Source organism: Glycine max, chromosome 3, assembly GCF_000004515.6.
Source record: "Glycine max cultivar Williams 82 chromosome 3, Glycine_max_v4.0, whole genome shotgun sequence".
In the NCBI taxonomy this organism is placed as follows: Eukaryota; Viridiplantae; Streptophyta; class Magnoliopsida; order Fabales; family Fabaceae; genus Glycine; species Glycine max.
Genome location: NC_016090.4, coordinates 19,799,576 through 19,818,247, shown reverse-complemented (window position 1 = coordinate 19,818,247; position 18,672 = coordinate 19,799,576). Strand labels below are relative to the sequence as shown.

At 33.5% G+C, this 18,672-nt stretch overlaps 1 protein-coding gene and 1 long non-coding RNA gene across 6 annotated transcripts; one reads left to right on the top strand and one right to left on the bottom strand.

Moving 5' to 3' along the window:
- Positions 1–3,576: 3,576 nt before the first annotated feature.
- LOC100499652 (NB-LRR type disease resistance protein) lies at positions 3,577–11,014 on the top strand. 5 transcript variants are annotated; one of them, XM_006576099.3, is made up of 7 exons: positions 3,577–7,527; positions 8,067–8,166; positions 8,626–8,761; positions 9,119–9,182; positions 9,484–9,676; positions 10,567–10,637; positions 10,748–11,014. In XM_006576099.3, exon 1 carries the CDS (start codon positions 3,782–3,784, stop codon positions 7,505–7,507), a length of 3,726 nt encoding a protein of 1,241 aa, XP_006576162.1. In that variant the 5' UTR covers positions 3,577–3,781; the 3' UTR covers positions 7,508–7,527; positions 8,067–8,166; positions 8,626–8,761; positions 9,119–9,182; positions 9,484–9,676; positions 10,567–10,637; positions 10,748–11,014. The 5 variants fall into 5 exon arrangements, with proteins under 5 accessions (XP_006576162.1, XP_006576163.1, XP_006576164.1 ...); XM_006576100.3 differs by lacking the exon at positions 9,119–9,182; XM_006576101.3 differs by lacking the exon at positions 8,067–8,166 and having other exon boundaries at positions 3,578–7,527.
- A 631-nt stretch (positions 11,015–11,645) lies between these two features.
- Positions 11,646–15,184, bottom strand: LOC102663372 (uncharacterized). Its single transcript, XR_005890648.1, has 4 exons — positions 14,333–15,184; positions 13,066–13,306; positions 12,815–12,875; positions 11,646–12,728 (listed from the first exon to the last, which is right to left on the bottom strand). It is a non-coding gene; the product is annotated as an uncharacterized lncRNA (long non-coding RNA).
- Between the last annotated feature and the right edge of the window lie 3,488 nt (positions 15,185–18,672).

Genomic DNA, 18,672 nt, shown 5'->3' with positions numbered 1-18,672 from the left:
CGAGACTCGTCTAGTTCTTGGCAGCCACTAAGTTTCCACTTATCAAAGTTACAAGTATTATTCACTACCACTTCTGGCTCTTACACTTGCAAGCTCTACCCCAAGCTTGACTTAAACCTAGTATTCTTTGTCCTAACAAGCCATTGTTGTCTCTAAACAAATCAATAAGATTTGTTGGAAGACTTCTCACTGACTAAAGTATGATCGTCTAACAGATGAATATATCACTCAATACTTTTAGTCTTTTCTGTCAAGGTATACAATGTGTTTTTGTGAGCTTAGTATCTTTACAAGAATTTACATAAAGATTTACGAGAAAGAATAATTTGCATAGAATATTTGTGTCTTCTTTTTCAAAGTTTCTTCTATATATAGCCTTCATCTCAAAGTATCTGTTGTCTCACAACAGTTAGATTCTTCACTCTAATCTTCATCTAGAGTCTTAAGTATGTTGGAGCATTTAATGTTTGCATTAAATGCATGTCCTTTCTTCTTGCAAAGTCCATGATGATAGGTTAGCATGCCTTGTATTTTAGCAAGGAAGTCATTTCTTTCATCATAGCAAGTCTGCAACAACATAGTGCGTCTTTTGATGAAGATCAATATCTTTTAGATTATGAACTTCATTTATTCTTCATAGGACTTTGATAGATCCTAGGAGAATTTTTTTTCCATGAAAGAATATCAGACACAGAGTATTAAATGAAGGTCTTAAATGTACTACTTAAATGCTATATTATATCGTCTTATGAGTGTATCATCTGAAAACATCAAATGCACAAATACAAATCATGATCTGATAACATATCAAACACAATTTTTATCATTTGTATTTATTTGCATCTAATCAAAATAATTAGGAGTCTTGATTCATCTTTAAGACATAAATGTCTTTTGACTTAACACACTCACCACAAATTACTATTCAATTAAATTTATATTATCATCAGCCCACAAAATTATTCAAGCCTTAATCCCTTAAGTGAGAGAACCTAAGTCCCTTGATTCCACTATCAATCCCTTAAATTAGTGTAACCAAGGTACTTGCATAAAGAAAAAGGATTTTAACGATGACCAATCCTCTTTACCCTATCCTTAGACATAAAAATGATTGATTATCTTCTTCAGTTCATAATTAAAAAAAAAAAGTTACAATTACAATTGAAAATTATAGAATCATGCAAACGAGTGATCAAATCATATACAAGCATTAAGCATAAAAGAAGAAATACAATAGTACCTTATTGAACATAAATAAGGTAGCAATTACATGAAAGTAGGACCAATTGCGTTAAACCCCAACAAAAGAGAGAAGTTAGCTACTTATAGTCATGGAGAAAAGCTTCCAAACCGTCAAGAACATCTCTATCTCTTCTTTTCTCTCAAACATAAAAATCTCATAACCTTAAACTAGGTTAAACTTTTCCTATTTAAAGCAATGGGCCAATAGCCACTGCAACCCACAAGAAAATAAAACAGAAAAATAACTCAAAATCTTGAAGGTCCCGTTGCACAAAGGTATGCTTCTCGTTGCACGAGAGTTCATCTTTCAAATAGATCAAAATAGCATTGCACAAGTGCACAAACTCCTTTATAATTTCTAGCATAGGTGTGCGAGGATCCAAAACTCTCAAAAACTTCTTATGTCTCCACAAAACCTCCAAGCTTTAGATTTCAAACCGAAGGATCCTTGATGCCTCGAGATCACTTTTAGGACATCTCCTTTGCTTGGTCCTTGCTTCCACAAAGCTCCTACAAAACATAAGAAAAAAACCAAGATCAAACATAAAAGGCATAAACTAGTAAGTCCTAGTTAAACCTTGCTTTTTATTCAAACTTTACTCAAATGGACATAAACAAAATTTAAAAGCACAAGAGATATCAATTGATTGCCCCAAAATGACACCAAATATAGGAATTTATGGCAATTATCAGTGGACCCATCCAAAGTGAAAGTTGTATTGCAATGGGAGCATCCTAAGACAACCACATACATTAGAAGTTTTGTTGGGCTAGCTGGATGCCATCGAAGATTCATAAAAGGATTCTCTAAAATAGTAGCATTATCAAGTCAACTCACTTGTAAGGACCAACCTTTTGCATGGACTGAAGAGTGTGAGAAGAGTTTTCTAGAATTGTAGCATCAATTAACTACTTCACCTATTTTAGTGCTACCCAATTCTACTAAACCTTTTGAGGTTTACTGTGACGCCTCCCATCAAGGATTGAGTTGTGTACTAATGCAAGGAGGGAAAGTGGTGGCTTATGCTTCAAGGTAATTGAAGAGTCATGGGAAGAATTATCCCACTCATGACTTGGAGTTCGCGGTTATAGTGTTTGCTTTGAAGATATGAAGGAATTATCTCTATGGAGCCAAGTTTGACATTTTTAGTGATCACAAGAGCCTGAAATATCTGTTTGATCAGAAGGAGCTCAACATGAGACAAATGCGATGGATTGACTTGACTTGATCATATGCATGGTTCCCGATCTCATCAGTTCAATATGAATTTTAAGACTATGACGTGATGAAAGAGAATAAAATTTAAAAAAGAAAAGGAAAAATAATAATAAAAAAAAGCTAAAAAGAAATTATAGGAAGAAGAAGAGCATGAAAATGAGATAATAAATGAGTGACACATGATCCAATAAAGATTTTTTCTCTCTCAATAAGATAGATAAAATAGAAGATAAAAGTGTCACTTAGAAGTTAAAAATAACAAAGTTGTATACACAGTTTTTATTTTAATAAAAAAGAAAAAAAAGAATGCCACATACAATTTTTTTTTGCGGAAAAGTCACATACTATTTTACGACTTTAATAAAACATTTCAAAAAATAATCATTATATAATTATAAATTTAATAAAAAAAATATTTAAGAAAATATAAAAATAATGTAATCGTGGTTGTATTCATGACATTCGAAAAAATAATTTTTTTATTTAATTTCCTAAGTAAAAAATATGGATATATATGGCTTTCATTAAATGCTAAGGTATCTCAGATTCTCGATTTACACTGTTTGGGAGTAAATTTTCAAAATCTACTCTTTTTATAATTATTAAAAAAAAGTAAAAAGAAAAGAAGTTATGTGTCTTTAATAGAAAAAAAGTTAAAATAAGTTGTGAGCCTTTGCTACGACTTTTAAGAAAAAAACATTAATAAAGAAAGTTACATACTATTTTATGACTTTATTTTATTAAAGAAATACAGAATTCATATATCATAATACGATTTTATTAAAGAAATATAACAAAAGATTAGGTAAAAAGATCGAAGGTTATTTACGACTTTAATAAAAAATTAAATAAATAATGTCCTAAATATTTATTTACAATTTAATAAAAAAGGAAAGTCGTATTTTTACAAAGTTAATAATTTTTTAAAAAAGTATGAAAAAGTAAGTTGTAATTATATTTACAATTTTCATATAAAAATATGTAATTGTTATAATGTTGTAAATTAATAGAATTTCAAAATTTAGTCCATTTTAGTAATAATTATTCAAAAAGATTAGCCTCAGTAGTTAAAAAAGTCAATAACAACTAAAATAAAAGAATTAAATCGTAGAAAAAATAAAAGAAAGAAAAAGATAGAGGGAAAAGAGTATTTAAAAAAAAAAAATCTAATTATAAATGAGCACCTACCACCACTGTAGTTGGAGATCAGATCGACCGAAAAGGAAGAGTTGAGTGAAGTCAAATCTCATCTTTTTAGTTTATTGCAACCGATTCCTTGCCGTTGCCTTTCTACTCTGATCATAAGTTGTTCTTGAAATCATGGATTTTGATAAATTGGTAGGTAGTGCATCCCTCTATGCATTCCTTCAAATTGTTTTGGACAAGCTAGCTTCAACTGAGGTCGTCAATTTGATCCGTGGAGAGAAGAAGTTGCTTCAAAAGTTGAAGACCACTCTGATAAAGGTCAGTGCTGTGCTTGATGATGCTGAGAAGAAACAGATCACTGATGACAGCAGGGTCAAGGACTGGCTCAATGATCTCAAAGATGCTGTCTATAAAGCCGATGATTTGCTTGATGAACTTTCTACCAAAGCTGTCACTCAAAAGCAGGTAAGCAACTGCTTTTCCCACTTTTTGAATAATAAGAAGATGGCTAGTAAGTTAGAAGACATAGTTGACAGATTAAAGTGTCTTTTAAAACTCAAGGAGAATCTTGGTCTGAAAGAGGTTGAAATGGAGAAGAACTCGTATTGGCCAGATGAGAAAACTATACCAACAACATCTCTAGAAGCACGTCATATATACGGTAGGGATAAAGACAAGGAGGCCATAATAAATTTGTTGTTGGAGGATACTAGTGATGGTAAAGAAGTGGCTGTGATCCTTATTGTGGGCGTGGGTGGGGTTGGAAAAACTACTTTGGCCCAATCAGTGTACAATGATGACAACTTGTGCGACTGGTTTGATTTTAGAGCATGGGTTTGTGTTTCTGACAAATTTGATATTTTTAACATCACAAAATCTGTGATGGAGAATGTTACTGGAAAGCGTTGTGAAATAAATGATCTAAATTTACTTCAACTTGGTTTGATGGAAAAGCTGGCAGGTAAAAGATTCCTAATTGTTTTCGACGATGTCTGGACAGAGGATTGTTTTAGTTGGAGTCTTCTTACATATCAACATGGGGCTAGGGGAAGTAAAATTCTTGTAACAGCACGCAATGAGAATATAGCAACTATAATCGACACAGTTAAAGTTTATCGTCTAGACCAATTGTCAAATGAAGATTGTTGGTTTGTGTTTGCGGAACATGCATGTCTTTCCGTAGAATCCAATGAGGATACAACAGCACTAGAAAAAATTGGCTGGGAGATTGTAAAAAAGTGTAATGGATTGCCTTTGGCTGCGATATCACTTGGAGGTTTATTGAGAACAAAACATCACGTATGGGAATGGAATGATGTATTAAATAATGTCCTCTGGGGACTTTCTGAAAGTGTGTTTCCAGCATTGGAAATTAGTTATCATTATCTATCTCCACATTTAAAGCAGTGCTTTGTTTATTGTTCATTGTATCCTATAGATTATGAATTTTGGAAAGAGGAATTAATCTTGTTGTGGATGGCTGAGGGCCTTTTAAATCCCCAAAGAAATGGAAAGACTTTAGAAGAAACTGGTGACGACTATTTTGATGATTTGGTTTCAAGATCATTTTTTCAACCTTCTACAAGTTGGCCTCAACACAAATGTTTTGTGATGCACCAACTCATGCGTGATCTGGCAATATCCTTTGGTGGAGAATTCTATTTCAGATCAGAAGAACCTCGGGAAGAAATCAAGATTGGTGTCTACACTCGTCATTTGTCATTTACCAAATTTGGTGATATAGTCTTGGACAACTTTAAAACTTTTGACAAAGTAAAATTTTTGAGAACTTTCTTGCCGATCAATTTTAAAGATGCTCCATTCAACAATGAAAATGCGCCATGTATCATAATGTCAAAGCTCAAGTACCTGAGAGTTTTATCATTTTGTGGCTTCCAAAGTTTAAATGCTTTGCCTGGTGCAATAGGTAAATTGATCCATTTGCGTTATCTAAATCTCTCTTACACATGTATAGAAACACTGCCAGAGTCAGTGTGTAGTTTGTACAATCTACAAACTTTGAAGTTGTCTAATTGCAGAAAGTTGACTATGTTGCCTACTGGCATGCAAAATCTTGTAAACTTGCGTCATCTTAGTATTCATTGTACTTCTATAAAAGAGATGCCTAGAGGAATGGGAAAATTAAACAATTTACAGCATTTAGATTCCTTTATTGTAGGCCAGCATCAAGAGAATGGGATAAGAGAATTGGGAGGACTTTTAAATCTTCGCGGTCCACTTTCTATTATCCAGTTGGAAAATGTTACCAAAAGTGATGAAGCATTAAAGGCTAGGATAATGGATAAAAAGCACATTAACAGTTTATCCTTGGAATGGTCTGAACGTCACAACAATAGTCTTGACTTCCAAATTGAAGTAGATGTACTCTCCAAGTTACAACCTCACCAAGACCTGGTTTTCCTATCAATAAGTGGTTACAAAGGAACCAGATTTCCAGATTGGGTGGGAAATTTTTCCTACTACAATATGACACATCTAAGCTTATGTAACTGTAATGACTGTTGCATGCTTCCTTCACTTGGGCAACTGCCGTCTCTCAAGGACCTCTATATTTCATGTTTGAATTCGGTGAAGATTATTGGTGCAAGTTTATACAAAACAGAAGATTGTTCTTTTGTGAAACCTTTTTCCTCCCTTGAATCTCTAACCATTCATAACATGCCTTGTTGGGAGGCGTGGATTTCCTTTGATTTGGATGCTTTTCCTCTACTTAAGGATCTTGAAATAGGTCGTTGCCCCAATCTAAGGGGAGGTTTGCCAAATCACCTTCCTGCTCTGGAATCACTGACGATTAAAGATTGCAAGCTGCTTGTCTCTTCTCTTCCAACGGCTCCCGCTCTCCGAAGACTAAAGATACGTGGAAGCAAGAAAGTAAGGCTGCATGAAATTCCTATTTTGGTGGAATCTTTAGAGGTAGAAGGAAGCCCAATGGTAACGTCCATGATCGAGGCCATCTCTAATATTAAACCAAGTTGTCTACAATCTTTAACATTGTCAGATTGTTCATCAGCCATATCATTTTCAGGTGGTGGTTTACCTGCATCGCTGAAGAGTCTAAATATATGGGGTCTTAAGAAGTTGGAATTCCCGACGCAGCACAAACATGAATTGCTAGAATCACTTGAAATATATGACAGTTGTGATTCACTGATATCTCTTCCATTGATTATCTTTCCAAATCTCAAACGTTTGGTACTTGTGAAGTGTGAAAATATGGAATCTCTCTTGGTTTCTCTGTCAGAGTCATCTAACAATCTGAGTTATTTTGAGATTCGTGACTGTCCCAACTTTGTTTCATTCCCAAGAGAAGGATTGCCTGCTCCCAATTTGATTCGTTTCACAGTTGAAAATTGCGACAAGTTGAATTCGTTGCCTGAGCAGATGAGTACTCTTCTCCCAAAGTTACAATATCTTCACATAGACAACTGCTCGGAAATTGAGTCGTTTCCTGAAGGGGGTATGCCACCTAACTTGAGATTAGTAGGGATTGCCAATTGTGAGAAACTACTGAGAGGCATAGCATGGCCATCCATGGACATGCTTACCTCTCTCTACGTCCAGGGTCCATGTTATGGAATCAAGTCCTTCCCAAAGGAGGGTTTGCTGCCTCCCTCTCTTACATCTCTGCATCTATTTGACTTTTCAAGTCTGGAAACATTGGACTGCGAGGGGCTTATCCATCTCACATCCCTTCAAGAATTAGAAATTAATAGTTGTCAAAAGCTGGAGAACATGGCAGGAGAAAGGCTCCCTGCCTCTCTAATAAAATTAAGCATACATGAATGCCCTATGCTGCAAGAGCGATGCCACAAGAAGCACAAAGAAATTTGGCCTAAAATTTCCCATATTCATGGCATTGTTGTTGGCAGTAGGAGTTAGTGACCGAGCATGATCACCAGGTAATTCTCCTGCTTTAACCTACTTCATAATCTAAGTCTAACCAAGGTTCAGTCAAGGATATGTTTCATTTCATGTCTTTCTCCGTTTACGTTTAACTTAGTTATTGGCTTATTGCATTCAAGAATTTTAGATCAGTTGCTCAGCATGATACTTGACTGGAATTGGAAGTGTATATTAAAGCAAATTCATTTGTTTATACTTTCTTTACAGTGAACATTCATGTACTTTTAATTAAATCTGGGTTCTATACTTTCTTGTATGAAGTTGTAAACCAAGAAGAAATAAGAAATATTCCATTTTCCAATCAATCCAATAATAGCATAATATTCATAATATAGCACCTGAAGTTCCCTTTCATTTTTTGATTTGCTGAAGAACTAAACCGGAAAATAACTATGAAATTAATGGTAGATTATGTAAGTAATTGAGATATTGAAACTTTAGGCTCACATTTTGCTGATGTCTCTTGTGGACATTTACTTAATCCAATTGATTTCGAAATAAAAATTAATGTAGTATATATGTTACTGAACTACAGGGAAGCAGCACATTATCATAGGCAAGATATGGGATCATCTAAATTGAATTGAGTGAAGAATGTTACTTATGGTCCTTTAGATTCAAAGAAATAACTACAGGTATTATGTATGCAACATTGATAAATCCTTCAATGTAACATTTCACTGAAAAAATGTTGCTCATCAATGTCATTGTATCTTAATTTCTCAATATATCAGCGCTCACTGGTGGCTGTTTCTTCATATTGCATTGTCTGTCAATATATTATTCAGTTGATTGAGGTTGGGGTGAAATTCACGAGCCTGGAAAACTTATTTTTGTTTTTTGATTTAATCGATGTGACATTGAAACTTTCTCAATAGGTGATTTTTTAATTGGAAGGCTTTTCATTGGGTACAATGTGAAGGATAAGAAGGTGTACCAGGCCAGCTACATAGAATGGTCTCAAGCTTCCTAGTTATATACTGACAATAATTGAAAAATACTGCATACTCTTTAACTGCTAGCCAATTCAAATTCTCCGCTACAACATATATGAGGTTTTGCCTTTTCCATTAATATTGTGTTTTGTGTTGTAGGAAATTGTAATATACTGCTCTTGTGGGCAAGTCGTCACTTATGTGGTACAATATTCATTATATAGAGAGTGTCCCCAAGTCATTTTGATTCCAAACAAGAACCCAGGAAGTTTGAAGGATGCGTGATAGCTAATGGGTAAGGTCTTTGATCTTTAGCATTTTAATTGGACTACCAAATAGCATATATTTATGGAAGTCAAATACATTTCATGGTGAAACTCCACTACAATAGCCCATGTTTAATTTATTCGTGACAATGAATTTTTTTCCCCATAGTATTGAAATTCCATAACCTTCGTATTTCTTTCTTTCTTTCTCAGGATACACAACTTCTAATCAGCTGGACATTTCAACATTAATTTTACAATTTAATTTTAGCAAAATAATAAGCATTAAGCAATTTTCTCATATTTGACCTGGCAAATATCCATAATTTACCACTTATTCTTAAAACATTTATAAAATGTTCTTTATATTTTGTTTGTGTTTGCAGGATGGGGCCAGAATCTCATATATATGGAATGTCTCTGTCCTGCTTCAATTGAGAAATAGTTAATGTATTGATGCTTAAACACAGTTTTTTCATAGTTGAATACTTTCAGATTGCTGCATTAAAACAAGACATCTCTACTCATTGTCTTTTTCACAAAATTTATTGTCAAAAACTTCTCTTGCCATTATCCACCAAGATGTAGTTCACAAGTTTCAATCACTTGCTAGAGATGCTTTGTAGCATGACCTTTCAAGAAAAATTGCATTAGTATGCATAGTTAAGCATATAATATATCGTTGAAATTATTATTATCAGAAAAACCTTTAAGCAAAACATTGATAGCTCATCTGTTTATGTGTGTAAAGCTGATCTTCCAAGGAAAAATAAGGATTAAGCGAGGACAAGGTCTGAAGATGACAGAGTCCTTTGGATGAGAGGAGACGAGAACAATGAAAAACTCAATATGATAAGATTGATCCATGGTATTTCCTGGAGCATATAACACCATCAACTCCCTGAGCGTACAAGCCTTAAGGCATACTTGGCCGATTGGGATAGGTAATAAATATTAAATTCACCAACATAAAGCTACTTTTTCTATGAGGATTCATATAAAATTGATAAGGATTTGGATCTTCCTATTAATACCAGAGATTCATGAACGAACTTATCAATCGCACCTTTGATTTGAAATAACAAAATGTAGGTGTCTAATTACAATTCCTGTCTAGTATGAATAGAAGAATTGCCAAAATATAACTTAAACATGAAATTTTTAAAAAAATCAGACAATGTTTTTTTCTTAATCTTATATTTTATTGTTCCTCCCATTCCTTACATTAATTTTGTAACCTATGTGGAACGTGTATAGCAACAATAGACAATGATTAGAAAATAAAGGATTGTGCTGTTTGAGAAGGGGAGTCCTAATTTCATTCTTCGAATCCATCAAGCTTATCATTCTTTTTGCTGAATTGGGAAATTGGCTTTGTTCTTACTCATTATTGTTTCTTAATTTCCTTTGTATTTTGCTCAGAGTTTTGTGTTTTATTAATTTGAAAGGGAGATAGCATGTGCATACATATCCTATCAGTTGTATGTTTGTTTAGCTTACAAGCTTCAGAATGAAGCTAGATCCTGAATTAGAATGTCCGTATCCTGATCTCTTTTAAATTTTGAGCTGATACTGCAATGAGGGCTTTGTTTGTTTGAAGTTGTGTATGGCAATGGAGCGTAAGCTTCAAGTCTTCATGCTTTTTACAAACTTTTGTGTTCTGTTTCTTTGACTTTAAGAAAAATTTGGGTGTGTCACTTCCTATACTCCTTATGTGGGGAATACATTGACTGTCCTTAATTCGAAAGAGAAACTTTGAATTACTGCATTTGCTATGGTTGTTTACATATTTTCATAAGTTGCTCATGTCAATGCATGAAATGATTGCTCCCAGGGCTTTGTTCAAATTGACAAGGATGATCCCAACCTACTCTGGTTACATCTCCTATCGGACCTGTCACTCAGGTATGCTGACACACAATTGAAAAATGTTGCCTTGCCTTTAACTAGTGCTTGTTATTTCTCTGGAACTACACATTTGAATCTATACCTTTTTGCTGAATATTGTGGTGCAGGAAACTATAAGTTACTATGCTCTGGAGCCCCTAATGTGTACAGGGAGTGAATTCCATAACAATTTACTGTTTGCTCAACTCTTGACACCAATGTTCAACGCGAGATAATTTATTGGTTATTTGCAATTATAGGCACGTCTTATTAGAATAATATTTATTAGAATCTGATTTATAGGCATATCATCATATCATCTATAATTATTTGTATTTATAGCAATCAACCTGTACAAAATGGACTTTGTTGTGTAATTTAGACACGATATTTCAGACTCTCGTGCCTTTTTTTTCTCCTTCAACAATTAACTATTCAATTTCCCCAATTCAGAAAGTGAAGCGAGATAATTTATTATTAAACTAATTTCTAAAGCAATAATGCATTTTACGTTTGTTGGTGACCTCCCAAGAATAAAATCTTCCTAATCAATGAAATTAGTATCCTTTGCTGGATAATGGATATTACAAGTTTGCTTGACATATGACAACAAATATCAAATTGGTCTTTATAAACTTTTGAATGATATGGCAAAATTTAAAAGAATGATAAAGATACCTTACTCCACACTATTAAACAGTTAGGGTAATGACGGAAATTAACCATGTTAAGTACAACGCCAAATTAAAACATGAAAACTTCATCTCTTCTTAGTTTTGACATTCCTGACCAATGGATTTTAAGAGCATGAATGAAAGACCCCACCTAAATCTTCCACATGGCCAGAAGAAAGTGCTGACCAGTGTGATTTTATGTGCCAGTGTAACCTTAGAGTATCTAGTAGAATAGCATATTTTAACTTTTTGTGGGTGTCATGATATCAGATAGGAAATAAGAATTTTTGTTATTTTTTAATCTAATAGTAGAATTTAATTTGAATTTTACTTGAAAAAAAAAACAGAATCTTTTTTTTTTTCAAATGGTACTATAAATAATATTAAAAAAAGGAGTTTTTCCCTAAACCTCTAACATAAAGAATTCTTGAATAAGAATAGTAATAGATTTAGTAGTCAGGGGTTCTTAGCTGGTCTCTTATGCATCCGACCAAAAGGTGTATTATGAAAATGCTAGGTTTAGATACTTGAGTGTCTGAATGAGAAGCAGAGGAAAATGTCACATCTGCCGTATATTCCTCAAGCTTCCATGATAGGGAATGCAAAACCAGCAGAGAGACAACAGAGAGACCCAAGAGGAAGATCGTGCCACCCAAATAAAAAACTTCGTACCCCATTGTCCGGAGGCTCTTCACTATGTAAAGGTATGGGGGAGGGATGTTGTACGCAGCCTTACCCTTGCATATGCTATTTACAAGATTTTGTTTAACAAATCAGTTAGTGGAAATGTTGCTTAGAGGGGTAGGAAACATGCATTCTGCCACTTGTCTGTTTTGGCATTGTATTTTCTGTTAGACAATGTTCCTTGTATTGGCAATTCTGTTACTTGCCTGTTAGTGCAGAATCATTACAAGCTATTATAAATTAGGACCTAATGTAATGAAGGGAGGCAGACCAATAAAATCAGTTTTCTATCTTAATTTAGCAGCAGGAGGCTCTCTCTAGTCCTCGAATTTTAGAGAACATATCATTCCACCTTGGGGAAACTGAAACTCTCAATTTTGTTGTGATGGGAGTTTCATCCCAAGAATGTACTTGACTGCCATTTAGATCTGATAAAGCAATCATCAGTCTAATGAATCCTTGTAATCTCCCGGGCTCTTGTGTAGACTCACAATGATTTGCCAGAACTGACTCCATACAATGAAGCCAAAACTTCAAAGGTGCCCAAGCTTCTCTGGTGGAAATTTGACATCAGTTTCTCACTTGACAACTTCTTACAAACAAATCCCTCTTCGCAGGATAAGCTCAAAATTTTAAAAAAGATTAAGATATAGACATTCTAATTTAGGCAAGAGAAATTTTTGACAATAAAATTTGTGAAACAGAGTGCAGAGATGGACAGGTTCCACATATATGAGATGCAGTCTCCATCCTGCAAACACAAACAAAATATATAGAAAATTTTATAGCTGTTTTAAGAATAAGTAGTAATAAATCAAAACATTGCTTATTCCTTACTGTTTTGCTACCATAAAATTGTATTATGTTGGAATGTCCAGCTAGTCAGAAGTTGTGTTTCCTGAGAAGGAAAAAAGAGAAATAAAAGATGATTTTGGCATTTGAATAATATGATAAAAAAAAAAATTCATGGTCATGATTAAATTAAACATGGGCTATATCGCACTGAAGTTTCACCCCTTAAATTTATTTCACTTCCATAAATATTTTTTATTACTTCCCATTAAAATTGTCAAGATCGAAGACCTTACCAATCAGCTACATGCATCCTTCAAACTACCTGAGTTCAAAGTTTGGATTCAAAATGACTTGCCAGAACTCACTCCATATTGTGAAGCTTATAACTGCAAAGGTGCTCAAGCTTCTCTTCTGGAAGTTTCATATTTGTCTCTGAGGACATTATGGAACCCTTTCACACTGATTAAAGTACATCACTCCACTCTGATCTTGTGCATCAAAAGCATGGAATGTATGACTCCCTTTCTTGCGGTTCTTTCCCATTCAGAGCATGAGAGCAATTGTGTCAAGTGCAAATCAATATTGTTTAATGAAAAAAGCAAAACCTGCATGTATTGTTATTTTTTTTCATAGCTAGCGGAGCTTAAGCAACATACGTTGCTCAATTTGATTTAGGCAATCACATATGTTCCCTTTGATAATGTGCTTCTTCTCTACAGACTCAATAATATATATACGACATCAATTTTCATTTTAGAATCAATCTGATTCAGTAAATCATACACAAGATATCAGCAAAATGTGAGTCAGAAGTTTGTGTATCTCAACTGCTTACATTATCTGGCTTTAATTTCATAACTGTTTTCATTTTTAGTTCTTTCACAAATAAATAAACCAAAGGAAACTTTATGTGGTATTATTATGAATAGGGTTAAATAGGTTTTTAGTCCCTCCAAACAAGACAATGTTCCATTTTAGTATCTGAAAAATAAAATGTTTCTTCCTGGTCCCTCATTTAAGGCCATTGTTCTTCATAAAATATCATTTCCTTTGGTTCTCTCATTTATGAAAATAGGGACCATATATGCCACAGTTTCATAAGTGAGGGACCAATAGAAGGATTTATTATTGAATGATAAAAAGCAAATACTACTCTATTTACAGGAGTAAAACAACATATTTAACCCTTACGAATATTATACTATTGTACATTACTAAATGTTAGTAGTTGGGACTTTCCTTACATACTCAAGGCTAAGACCTGATTAGAAAGCTTTGCTAATGTGTTTTCCATGAAGTAATGGCGTACGGCTGATTATAAGCAGATACATTTCTTTTTTAATTAGTTTGATACTTCATGGGAATGGCAAATGTAAAAATAAAAAAAAAGCAAATTAATTTGTATATTTCAGCAAGCTAATTTATCAACCACAACTAATCCAAGAATTGTTGAATGTAATAACAAGTTAAGCAGAAAAGGAGAAAGATGTGAAAATGAATTATATCCTTTTGATACACTTAGATCGATGATGATGAAGTAAGTCATAGATGGAGATTTACCTGGTGATCATCCTTGGTTACTAAATTCATTTTCCGTCAACATAAATGCCACTGATATGGGAAATTATAGGCCAAATATGACGGCGCATTAAGCGTTTTTGCAGCAAAGGACATGACAATATGCTTAGTTTTATTAGAGAATCAGGCAGCTTTTGACAACTAGGAATTTCTAATTTTTGGAGGGATGTGAAATGGAGAAGACACTTGCAGTCCAATGTCACCATACTTGAAAACCCAAATAGACTCAGATGAAAGGGGAAAAGGCAGCATTCCCTCCTTGATGCCATTACATGGTCTTCTGGAAATGACTCAATATCCGGGCACTCGTATATGCCAAGATGTTCTAACTTTGGGAGAAGACTACTCATCTGATCAGGCAACGACTTCAACTTGCTACAATTCTCAACTATAAAACAAGTTAAACTGGGCGCAGACAATCCTTCACTAGCAAATAAAACAAAGTTGGGGCAGTTGTGAATCTCCGAAGAACTCAGATTTTTAGGCGACTCTGACACCGAAACCAAAAGAAATTCCATATTTTCACAGTTTTCAATTGTGAGACATTTGAGATTCGGAAAGGTAACCAATGGAAATGATGTGAGCGAATCACAACCCCATATCGACACTGATCCTAGTAATTCATGTTTGTTTTGCGTCTGGAATTCTAGTCTTCTAAGACCCAAGATATTCAGAGTCTTCAGTGATGCAGGTAAACGACCACCCGGAAATGAAATGGCTGATTCACAAGTCGATAATGTTAAAGATTGGAGACAAGTTGGTTGGAAGTTAGCGATGACCTCTATCATGGACTCCACCATTGAGCTTCCTTTTATTTCCATAGGTTCTACCAAAAGAGGAAACACATGTGGCCCTACTTTATTACTGTATCTCTAATCTTTGCAAGGCAGGTGGAGTGTTAGATTATTTAATCTTAATATTAACTCATGTAATTATATAATAATTTTAATGAATAGATGTCTAATGGTTATTAGACTTGAAATTATAATAGTCATTAGGAGTTATTTTTAAATTATTAAAATAAGTTATTTTCTTCTTAATTTATTAAGATTAATTTTGACATTGAAATAAAATGATTTGAAAAATAAAGTTATAGAGCAATCAAAAAAGAAGAAGATAACTTTTCTGTCTCACTCTTTTACAAATTCTGAGACGTGTTTTCTTTCTATAAAAAAAACAAAAGAAGTAAAATAGATAACACTGAGAAGGCTAAAGACATGTTTTAAAGAATTTCTATATCATCTCAAGAATGAGAGAAACTAATTTTTTTAACAACATTATGTATCTGGGTAAGAATTTTAAACTTTTTTATAGAAATTAAAGAATATAATAGATGTGAAAAATATCTTATCTAAGATGCTTTTGTGTAATTTTATGCATGATAAAATTATTCTAACAATCAGTAGAGCAAGTTTCAGATATCATTTTCTCCATTAGAGATTCTTTTACCTTGTTTTTGTTTTATTTTCTTGCGGAACGTGTAATATATTGGAATGTATATGTATATTCGCTAGGCGCATTTTTTTTATAAAAAAAAAAAATCCCCTACCATTCTTTCTTATTAGAAGATGGAAATGCTTTAATTGGTCGAAATGGTTATGAAGGCCTGCACGTGAAAACGTATATATCTATATGATATGAATATGTTTGATTGAAAATAATTCTAATGTTGCGTGAATACTGCACCTCAAGTTTATATGCTTCCAATGGCTTCGGTGATGATTTGAAGTTCCATTTGAAAGATTATTTGTAAAACTGTTTAAATTTTTCAAGAATGAAATTATAATATTTTCTGAAAATTTAGTCTACAGAAAGGAATTAATAGAGATCGAGATTTGTTGTTCATACCAAAAACTGCGACACATCAAGGTGAACATAGTTTTTAAGTGGAGTCTCAAACTTCACACGTCAGCTTGAAGAGGTACCGTTGATCGGAGGGGAGGACCTGAAAAACAAAGAACTTTGACTCTCAAGTAAGAATATGAGTTAGAAAAATAAAGCAAGTATATGCTTAGGTAAAGCTCGAGTGAGAGAGAGAGAGGGGCAGAGGCTTATTATCGTGTGTTGAGTGTGTGTTGGGATCGTATACAGGATTTCGATGGAACCTATATTTATATTACTTGAGCATGGTTGTTAGTCCTTGTTTGTACATGTTGTTGTAGTCTTGTAGATAATTTCTTACTTATAGATAATAGCCGAGAGTTTACAAATAATGTTAGAGATAAACATTTGCTTATAGATTAAAGGTAGAAGATAATTGTACCTTGTAGATAATGTGTGGCGTTATAGATAATTTAATATCTGGCAATAGATAAGATATTCAAATACATTTGAATATTAATAGGTTAGGGATAACCTATTTGTTGTGAAGCTCAGTTGCTAAGGGTCAAGCATTCACACTCTTGTAGCAAGGCTTACATGGAGGGTTAACACATGTCTCTAAGTGTCAAGTAAGATGTCACGTAAATGTTGTGGGTCCTAGACAGTACATTTGTTAATCACCAAAGTGGTCAAACTTATATGATTTTATATTTCTAAATTATATGATTTATTAATATAATCATATGATAAAATTTTATGTTTGGGTTGAATGGAATTATTAATTATAAGGCATATATGGATTATCCAAAGGTGAACCATTGCTTATAGTTAATAATATTAAAGACTTCTTTTCATGTTTGTTGAGTGTGTGTTTGTCCAAATATATCATGCATGCCAAGAATAGTATGATTATTGTTCATTAAAGTACATTTGTTTGACATCATTATTGATAAGGAAATGTATTTATTTATCACCCAAAAGTGAACTTAGATGCATGATTAAAGTCTATATAGTTTGAATCCATTATATTTACTCAAAGCATCAATGTCTTAGTATGTTTAAATGTATGCAGCTATGACTAACATGTTTACTTTGGGCAACTTAGTGATCAAGTTCAATGGGTTGAATCATAATCAGTGGTGATCTAGTTTCAACTAGGTGTAATGGACTTAGACCTATCATTACAGAGACCAGTACTGATGCTAACAAGTCTCTCTATGAGGCTTGGGAGCTGTCTAATAGATTGGCATTGAACCTGATGAGAATGACTATGACTACAAATGTGAAGCCATCTATGCCCAAAACAGACAATGCAACAAAGTTCATGAAATTGGTCAAGAATTGCTCACAATTTTACATTACTGACAAGTCAATCATAGGGAACCTGTCAAGTGAGCTAACCAACAAGAAATTTGATTGGTCTCAACCAATTCATGATCATTTGATAGAAATGGCTAATTTGGCAGCAAAGTTGAATTCCATGGGGATGGAAGTGAGTGAATCCTTTCTAGTACAATTTATTTTGAAATCTCTTCCTGGTGAATTTGGATAATTTCAAGTGAACTATAACACTCTTAAGGATAAATGGAATTTTCAAGAAATTAAAGCCATGTTAATTCAGGAGGGAAGGGGATTAAAGAAAATGAAGGACAACTCAATTCATCTCATGACTCATAATGGAGCCAAAACCAATAAGAGCAAGCTGGATAAAAAGAATAAGGGCAAATCCCAATTAAGAGTTAAAGAGGGAAGAGTCTATAAAGAAAAGAAGTGCTACTTCTGTAGGCAGAGTGACCACTTCAAGAAGGATTGCCCGAAAAGAAAGAAATAGTTTGAAAAGAAAGGTATATTTTTTTATCATCAAATTTCGAATCAAATCTTGTTGAGGTACCTAATTATACTTGGTTGCTTGATTCTGGAGAAACTACTCATGTGTCACATATTATGTAAAGATTCCTTTCGATCCAAACAATAAGAGGAACTAAAAAGTTTCTCTACATGAGAAACATAATAGAGGGCATCGTGACATATAAATTAATCTTGGACATTGGGTGTCATATAAATTTGGAAGGATGTCTCTATGTGCATGGATCTGCTAGGAATATAGTTTTTGTTGCAAAGTTCGATGAATTAGGTTTTAGTTTCAAGATTGGAAACAATGTATTTTCTTTGTTTAAGGATATAAACTATTATGGATCTGGTACTTTAATAGATGGTTTGTATTGTTTCAATCTTGATGTAAAGTTTATGAAATCCTTATTTAATGTTGAATGTAATGTTGGTAGTAAGTAAAATGTGCATGATGATAGTTCTACTTATTTGTGGCATCAAAGATTAGGTCACATATCCAAAGAAAGGATAATGAGGTTAATGAAAAATGAAATTTTGCCTCAATTGGATTTTGGTGACTAGGATATATGTATGGATTGTATTAAAGGAAAGCAAACCAAACAAATATCAAAGAATTCTACTACAAGAAATAATGAACTTCTAAGATTGAT

Excerpts from the sequence above, each read along its gene's own strand:
- LOC100499652 (XM_006576100.3), top strand. The coding sequence starts at position 3,782 with ATGGATTTTGATAAATTGGTAGGTAGTGCATCCCTCTATGCATTCCTT.